This window comes from Citrus clementina, unplaced genomic scaffold, assembly GCF_000493195.1.
Source record: "Citrus clementina cultivar Clemenules unplaced genomic scaffold, Citrus_clementina_v1.0 scaffold_7, whole genome shotgun sequence".
Lineage (NCBI taxonomy): Eukaryota > Viridiplantae > Streptophyta > Magnoliopsida > Sapindales > Rutaceae > Citrus > Citrus x clementina.
In genome coordinates this window covers 13544012-13553149 of record NW_006262075.1, presented here as the reverse complement: position 1 = coordinate 13553149, position 9138 = coordinate 13544012, and the positions used below count along the sequence as shown (strand labels likewise).

Below are 9138 nucleotides of genomic sequence, written 5' to 3'. Positions count from 1 at the left end.
CACTTTTATCTGATTGGTTACCTGAAAACACTTTTATCCGCTAGTTCAGAGTACTCCTGAACTTTGATTAATCTTTTTTTTTAATCTTTAAAACTTTAAAGCAAGGACTTGTCTTCAAGTGAAAACGATTCATGGGAAAAAATGGTAACATTGAAAAGCACGTAAATATGCATGAGAAAAGCATGCCCACTATGTGTTAGTTATATATCTATATATATATATAGAACAATGTTATCACTTATCATGCCAACAAAACAGCAATACATTCGCCATAGCTAGCTCCACCCGCCACTCAACGTATCTAATCTAACCACCCAATAGTAATTATAATTACAGCCAAATTAAAGGCCTTTTCTCCAGGAAAACAAGCTCTCCTGTCTCTAGTTCTCTCCAATCAGTCAACCATGTCCTCCAATCCTAATCCAAATCCAAGCTTTGATGAATGTCGATGGATCATCAACATTCGTCGAACACTCGAAGAAGAACTTGAAAGTGATACTGACTTTCCGGTTTGCATATTCAGTGTGCCCAAAACTTTGAGGTCTAGTGATCCCGATGCCTACACTCCACAACAAGTTGCAATTGGCCCTTATCATTGCTGGCGGCCGGAGCTCTATGACATGGAGATGTACAAGCTCACGGCAGCAAAAAGAGCTCAAAGACATATCAATGGTGATCACGAGTTTCAGTATGTTGTTGATCAACTGAAAGAGCTTGAGCTAAAGATTCGAGCTTGCTACCACAAGTACTTGAACTTTAGCAATGAGGCTCTAGCTTGGATGATGGCCATTGATGCATCATTCTTGCTTGAGTTTCTTCAGATCTATACTATCGAAGAAGATAAGTTAAGCACAACTTATTCTTCGAGATCAATGTCGCATTTGCTTGATAATGCAGGGACTAAAGCTGCTCATAATGCGATTCTTAGAGATGTGGTTATGCTTGAGAATCAAATTCCCTTGTGTGTGTTGAGAAAAATGGTTGAAGTTCAATATTCATCTTTGGAATTAGCTGATGATATGTTGCAGGCCTTGTTAACGGGATTTTGCGAAGAACTTTCGCCTTTTAAAATGATGAAGGACATGCCAATGATCGATATCTCAGAGTGTACACATTTGCAAGATTTTTTGTACGACACAATTGTTCCAAAAGCTGAACAAAATTCCGAGGTAACTGAGGATGTTCATTATCAAGGTGATGACAAGCAACCGAAAGAAGGATGCACCGATGACCCAGTTTATATAAACTACTTCTTCATTTTGATTTGCAAGCTGTTTTCAATGCTCGACATAGGCCCTATCAGTCTTATTAAAAAGCTTCTTCTATCAAAGCCTGTCAAATGCTTCTTCAAATTGCCATGGACAATTCTCTCCAAGCTCCCCGGATTTTCAATCTTTGCAAAACCGCTTCAGTATTTAGTGTTCCCAGAAGACAATGAAGAAAATCAATCACATGCTGAGGGGTCCTCAAGGAGACTCATGAATAAACCACCATTAGTGGAGGAAATCGCAATCCCTTCAGTTACAGAGCTTGCCAAAGTCAACGTTCATTTTTCAGCAACTGTTGGTAACATCTCAACCGTCCGTTTTGACACAAAAACGGCAACACTGCACCTTCCCACCATCAGTTTTGATGTTAACACGGAGGTGATCTTGAGAAACTTAGTGGCATATGAAACTTCAAATGCATCAGGGCCGTTGGTTTTGGCTCGTTACACTGAGTTGATGAATGGGATTATTGATACTGAAGAGGATGTGAAGTTACTTCGGGAAAAAGGAATTATTTTGAACAGATTGAAGAGTGATGCAGAGGTTGCCAATTTGTGGAATGGGATGAATAAATCAATTAGATTGACGAAAGTGCCCCAGATTGACAAAGTGATTGGAGGTGTTAACAAGTATTACAACAGCCAATGGAAGGTTAAGTTCAGGAAAAATATGAAGGTTTATGTGTTCGGTTCTTGGAAGTGTCTTACATTGCTAGCTACCATTATGCTTTTGCTCTTGATGACTTTACAAGCTTTTTGCTCAGTCTACAGTTGTCGCAATTTCAAGTTCATCTCGGACTCTGACAGATTGGTTTCCTGATTTACTGCGTGTAAACTTAATCGGTGTATTGTTTTTTCATTTTTTATTTTTTAATTTATAGTCTGGAATTTTGCTTGAATACGACCACAAAAAAAAAAGGGTTTATTGGTTTCTTCCACTCCGGGGATTGTGGATTTGTATGCCGGAAATTTTATTAACGATGGCTGTAACAAATGTGTTGATCTATGTCCCCCATTTGCCCTCTTAAATGGAATTACCTATTTTTTACTATTTTAATGAGGGTTGTGTTGCTTCCTTTGATAAATTTCGTCATTAGCCCAACCAATTGCATTTAAATTAGTTCTGAATTTTTTTCAGTATTGTGATTTTTAGTTATTGGAAAACAAATAGAATATTTACTCAAAATTTTAGTTGTACACACAACTCAGTATTAGATCCAAAAGACAAATAACATAATCATAAATAGATTATATATATGGATGCTAGCTAATTTGGTTGGTAAAATCTCGAGTGTAAACAACAGATCTGAAGTTTAGTTCCATCTACTTGCAACTTAGAAAACATAAATAGATTATATCATAAGCCTATTACTAGCTAATAAACATTGAGGAACCTATGTTCTTTTGTTCTTTAGAAAATAAATTAAACAAAGTATTGATCGAGATTTCAACGTTTATATTCTAAATTTAAGTTTAGTGCTTAAAAAATGAAAAGCATGCATACGAACCACTGCCAGAGAAGATCACCTCTTTTAAGAGTTCTTAATTCCAAATCTTGATTTAGTATCATTACTCCAATCTATTATTAAAGTTAAAATATATGCAACTTCTTTGATTTTGCTTTTTCTCTTTTCATAAATACTAATAATGGCAATGAATTATGATGATTGATTGCTACGTATATACGCAAATAATCAATTATAAATTTTAAGTTAAAATGGTCTAAATTGTTATGTTTATTGAAGACACAATATGAATAAAGTTTTTGTCACTACTGACATCACGTCATTTGTTCGTCAGTTTAATACAAGTAGAACTAAACTTTGTATTCAAAATAAATAAAAGAGACACATGACATATTTTAATCAAATGAAAGGGAAAGACGTATGCAAATGTGCATGATGAAATTTTAACTGATCAATAGCGAGATGAATTAATTGGTACATCGATTGAATGTGATTAATTAAGGGTTTTGAGAACATAAATAAAATTACTTTCTTAGGCTAAAACTAATCAAGAAATATTTTGAATATTAGGATCCGAGGTCTTTTCAAAGTTTGGTTGATTTCTAGCTAAGCTCTTTATAGAATTCCATAATTCCACTCTAATTGAAAAAAAAATGTTGAGCTTATAGTTTGATCAGTTTTCAAAATCTGAGGCTCAGGCTGAAGTGAAGAAGTTATTAAAACCTGCAGCAAACCTGAATATTATTGCGTTAAAAAAGCTACTACTATATAAGGATATATATTTTTTACTCAACTTTTGGAATTACTTCTGAAAATTTTGAATTAGTTATTCGTGATTCCATGTGAGCTACTTGAGCTATCCTGCTTAAAATTTGATTGCCTGAGTATTCTTTTCAAATAACGTATAATCATAACTTTACAAAAAAAAATGGAATCTAGGAAGATGGGAATGATTAAAAATAGGAATCAGCCTTCCATCATTTTTTTAAGTTATTAGTTTGTGTAGAATGTAAGTTTTTCACTCGCTCAAATGATTCTTAATTATTTTGATCTCACAAGCTTTTGTGTTGAACTGGAAAATATAAAAGAGACAGAAGGCTGATAGTATTAGACAAGAACACCATTGCTAGTGTAAAATCATGAGATTGATGTGGTTGAATATTACTCAATTGGAGATGATTTCATTTGATTTAGGACCCGTCTTTTGGGGTCAATATTTCCTTTCTACCTTAGTCAAACTTTCCTTATTTTTTCACTTTTCTATTTTGTATATTTGATGTATATAAGATGCTTTTAGCACACTGTATTATATTATATTATATAATATATTATATTATTTAATATAGAGTGTATTGTATTTGGCTATATTACATTGGCATTGTATATTGTGAATGTTACATAATGTTTGGTGCTATATTATATTGTGTTAATTTTTAGTTATAATATATTTGATGCTAAATTACACTACATTAATTTTTTTTGAATTAATTAAAATTATATTTTTAGAAAAAAATTTCTATTATGATATGATTTTAGATTAAAATTAGTTCCAATAAAAAAAATTAAATTTCTTCATTTTTTTAGATTGAAAATAAATTTTAAAAAATGGATCTAATATTTGTTGATTACAACTTGCTTGCTCTTTAAGAACTTGAATTTTTATCTTTATCTTACCTCTTTTCTTACTTACTGTTCTACAACCAGAAACCAGCATGAACAATTAGCAAACCAAGATTCGTCCATTAAACACATATCAAACTCAAAATCCAACCAGAGTATCGCACCATCAAATTCAAACAAAAAGGTTAGCTCTTATTTTTCACCATCACCTTGTTCTAGGGGATTGGTGGTTGATTTGGGTTCACCATCAAGCAATGGGCCAGAAAAGAACTAGCAGTGTTGTGGATTTGGTCATGAATTGGTGTCTGATAAATACTTGTATCCCACCGACGTGACAGCATTACAACAGTAAATTTATGCAATCCGATGTAAGGTTTATTGCATTACAACAGTAAGTTTATATAATGCAATGTAAGGTTAATTTGAAGCCAAACATAAGATTGCACTAGTCTAATGCAACGCAGGTTCCTAATGCTGTGTAATCCTATGTGCACATGCCCATACATAATTGTACTACCGCACCCTGCATTCATTAAAAAAAAAAAAAAAAAATCAGTCAAATTCTATATAGAGAAAAAATTAAAGAAGGGCGATTTTGCCATATTATGCGTTAAGTAGGGTTGGCAGGAAAAGTTGCCGTCCGATTGAGATTCGAGATCTCTTACTATTTGATACGAAATTTGCATGCATTAAAAAATAATTGACAATTTAAGGGATGCGCAAGTATATTTTTTCTCGATTGAAGATTTGGGATTGGTCAGGACTTCCTGGGGAACCCAATTGTTTTTAGTTTAATTTGAGAATAGAAAAATAACAGCTATAAAACGGCAAAGCCCAAAGCCCGCTCGATGATTCTCGCGTCCCAAAAGCCAAGCCATTGAAAGCAGTAGCCGGACGACCATTTAAGAATTTTAACTTTCAACTAGCGATTGGGCAAAAACGTTTGGGCCGGCCCAAGTCCGCAGGCTTTAGTCCAGCCTTCACACGTGAGATCCTTAACAAGGAGAAAGAAAAAAGTCTGGGTTACGCCAGACCTTTTTTTTTAAAATAAATTTATAAATTAAAATAATATAATTAAAATTGAACAAATAATATAAAAAAAAAACTTAAATTCTTAATTTATAAATCGATAATGATTCAAAAAAGTTAAAGTTATAATACTAAATTCTCTCTTATCGTTAATTAATTAAAAGCATTTTTTAATTAGAGAATTCAGTATTAAAAAATTAAAATTTTCAGTTTTTATTTATTTTATTTATTATTTTACTTTGAAATATTTATTTTTTTAATTTATTTATGATTATAACAACTTGTTGATTATTAAATCATTTCAGATTTATAATAATTTAAAAAAATTAAAAAATCAATAAAAGCCCAAGTCTGGCCCTCATAGTCATCTGAAAATGGGCTTGGGATTGAGCTCGAAAAATTTTGCTATCTCTACTTTCAACTCATTCATTTATTTTTTTATTTTTATTTTAATAAAATAAAAAAGAAAGAAACTATTGAAATTTAAAAAGACTAAATTTAGAAGAATTTGCTATCTCTACTTTCAACTCATTCATTTATTTTTTTAATTTAATTTTAATAAAATAAAAAAGAAAGAAACTATTGAAATTTAAAAAGACTAAATTTAGAAGAATTGAAGAATCTCCTGACATATGCGTATTTTTATTTATATACGGTCAAGGTTTAATTTTTTATGTTATTTTTATTCATATAACACCTAATCAAATGATTATATTTGTCCATATAAGAGTTTAGATCAAAAGAAAATTTTGACAAGTTTAGCCCAATCTCACTACGCCGACTTCCTCATCCCTCAGACCCTCACCCCATGCCGCGCCCCACCACAAGCAACGATCAACAGCCTAGCAGCGTCATGATTGAAATTTTTCTTGGATTTAGGTAGGTTAGTGGTCTTAGATGTGTTTTCTACATTTAATGGACTCAAGACATTGATTTTTCAATCTGATATTGATTTGTATGGAAATTAAGTTTTTGATACAACGGCATTATAAATTTTCAAATTAATGTATGGGGTTAATTTACATTCAGGACATCGTTTGAGTTTTCGGGACGGTATTGGCATTCTAACTTGCCGAAATTCGGTACGTGTTTTTGTCCCAATTAAATAATCGGTATACAATTTTTTTCCCCTCTCAATTAACAATCTGTACGGATTAATATTAGCCAACCTCAATTGAGATCTAACTGTTTCTGTCAGTATTAATATTACTGCTCTTTTGGATAACAGAAGCCCATTTTTATATTTCACTATCTTTATTCTGGTGGGGAGGGAAAAAGAGAGAGAGAGAGAGAGAGAGAGAGAGAATTGTAAAAATATCCGAATTTTCTCCAATCGTGGCGTAAATAAAATAATCAAGTAATGAGATTTTTTTTGCCATTGACCATCAATGCTTTACGCATGTGGCCTTTATTATAAGCCTAATACGAACAATAGAACTCGTGTTAAATGTATTACATTTATTAATTATATTATTTATCACTTTTGTCAAAGTCATTCATAAGAATTGAGTATTTTTCTAATCTTTTAAAAATATTTTTAACAGTGTACCACTTAGGGATGGCAAATTTTTCTAAACCTAGCTCGAATCCACGCAAGCCCTAACAATCCGGGATATATGAAAAATGCGGAATTTGGTAGCATTTTTAAAACCCGGATATAAACTGGTCTAGCTCTAGATTCAGCTAAACCTGGACTTCTAGAACTTGGACCCAAACTTCAGTTTTTATGATTTATTAATTAATTAATTTTGTTATTAAATATAAGTATAAAAGCAAAAAGTTATATAAAACAAAACAAACCCTAAATCCTTACACCAGCCGCCACCTCTTCTTTTCACTATAAGAAAAAGTATCTACTATGACAGTCCTCTGTGTGACAATTTTTGGTCTGGAGGCCTACAACAATAGAATCATGATAGATTTATTTTCTGTCATACACTTATGACATATTTGTGATAGAAATATCGTTTATCAAGAAATTATGATATATTGGTGATATAAATATCATATATCAAGAAATTATGATAGACTGGTGATAAATTATTTGACTATCAAGAATGAAAGACTGATTTTTTATGTTGACTTTAATTGCGCGGGTTTGACTTAATTTTTAAAAATATTATATTACTAAAATAGAAGTGAAACGATGTCGTCTCAGTTGTATGTTTCGCAAGTTTGAGGATAACAGACGTAAATAACAAAAAACAATTAATAAAACGTTGTGTTTTGTTAAGGGGGGAAACATTTTTGTGAGAAAAGAGAAAAATTTTTTTCTAAGTGTTCAGAAAATTTGCAAGCGTTATTGTGGAATCTCAAAATCGATTAGCACACTTGGAGCAAACCCTCAAAGGCCAGCCATAGCAAACTAACGACACCCAAACACCCATAGTTTCAAAATCATTCTGGTTGTTTCACTGAATCATCTCTCTTTGCTGGGACCAAGTCAGTGCTAATCGAAACCCAAATTGGAATGAGAACAACATCCAAGGTACTTTTATTGACTGAAAGAAACCCAATCGCTTACCGTGAAAGAAGACCCAAATCGTTGTTGCCGAAGTTGAAACCCTAGGCTTGACAGTGAATTGAAGCTTCACGGCCACTGGTGAGTCATTGCTGCATTTGCATGTATTTAATTTTGACTATTTATTGAACTTTTATGTAAAGTAGTAAATAATTTGTAAAAAATTGAAATGTATTTGCATGTATTGCATATATTGCATATATTTCGGTAATCAATTTACTAAATAATTTCCCAGAAAGATATAATGTTGTTAATTTTGAGTTCTGTTTTGAGTTGTAATCGTGCATTGCATAATGCTGTTAATTTTTTTTTATTCTAGGTAATTCTGAATTATATTCATGTGTTTGTGTGTGAATTTTTTTTCTAGCTATTTCTGATATTGAAGCTTCGTTAAGTTAAATGAGTGTTTGTGTATGAAGATGGTGATATTGGCCTGAAATGTCTATAACAAAGCCTGAGGAGGGACTCTTAGTAACTGATTTTGTTATGTAAAATTGAGGGATTCTCACATCTCATTGTCATCTACCTATGCATGTGGTGTTGTAGCTATTTTGCATCTGGTGGTATTATTGTTACTGTTGTTGTCTTGAGTCGTAACATTTGCGTGTCAAATATAAATAGTTGTGATTGCTGCATAAACGTGACAGTTCGATGTTCTTGATTTGTTGAAGGCATTGTATTAAGGTGCTTGAAGCTTTTCTTTGTGTTTGCTTTCATTTTTGTTCTACTGATGTATATTATTTGAAGTTGTAGTTTATTATTTCTTCTTAGGCTTACTCATATGATTAATGTAATTTTTTGGTACCTTTTTAGCCCTCTTGAATCCAAGTTTTGGAATTTTATCAACTGATCATTCAAAATATATTTCAGTAATCAATATTGTTGCTGGATTTGTACCTGGAATTGGATATAACAACAGATTGTTGTGTTTAATTTGGTAAGTTCCATTTCTTATCCTCTATTATTTGACGTAGATTGAAGTTGTTATACACTTGCTTAAAATTTACATATCTTTAAATTTATAATTATGATACTATGTAATGTGTTTGTTGTGGGGTCTGTCTTATTTATTATATTTATAGTATAGTAAGAGAGTGAACTTTTGAAAAGTATGAAATTCAGTTTATCAACTTTCTTGGTTGCTATATTTGTAATTTTGAAATTTGTTTAGTTCACATGGTGTTATAACATTAGACAAATATTCTAAGGATGTACATTCTTTCTTTGTTTTATGT

General features: G+C 31.9%; 1 protein-coding gene across 1 annotated transcript; it reads left to right on the top strand.

The window, feature by feature from the left end:
* The first annotated feature begins 404 nt into the window (after positions 1 to 404).
* LOC18036035 (putative UPF0481 protein At3g02645) lies at positions 405 to 2087 on the top strand. Its single transcript, XM_006427450.1, has one exon. The coding sequence runs from the start codon at positions 405 to 407 to the stop codon at positions 2085 to 2087; it is 1683 nt and encodes a 560-aa protein (XP_006427513.1).
* The last annotated feature ends 7051 nt before the right edge of the window (positions 2088 to 9138 follow it).

Coding starts and splice junctions, on each gene's coding strand:
- LOC18036035 (XM_006427450.1), top strand. CDS start 405: ATGTCCTCCAATCCTAATCCAAATCCAAGCTTTGATGAATGTCGATGG.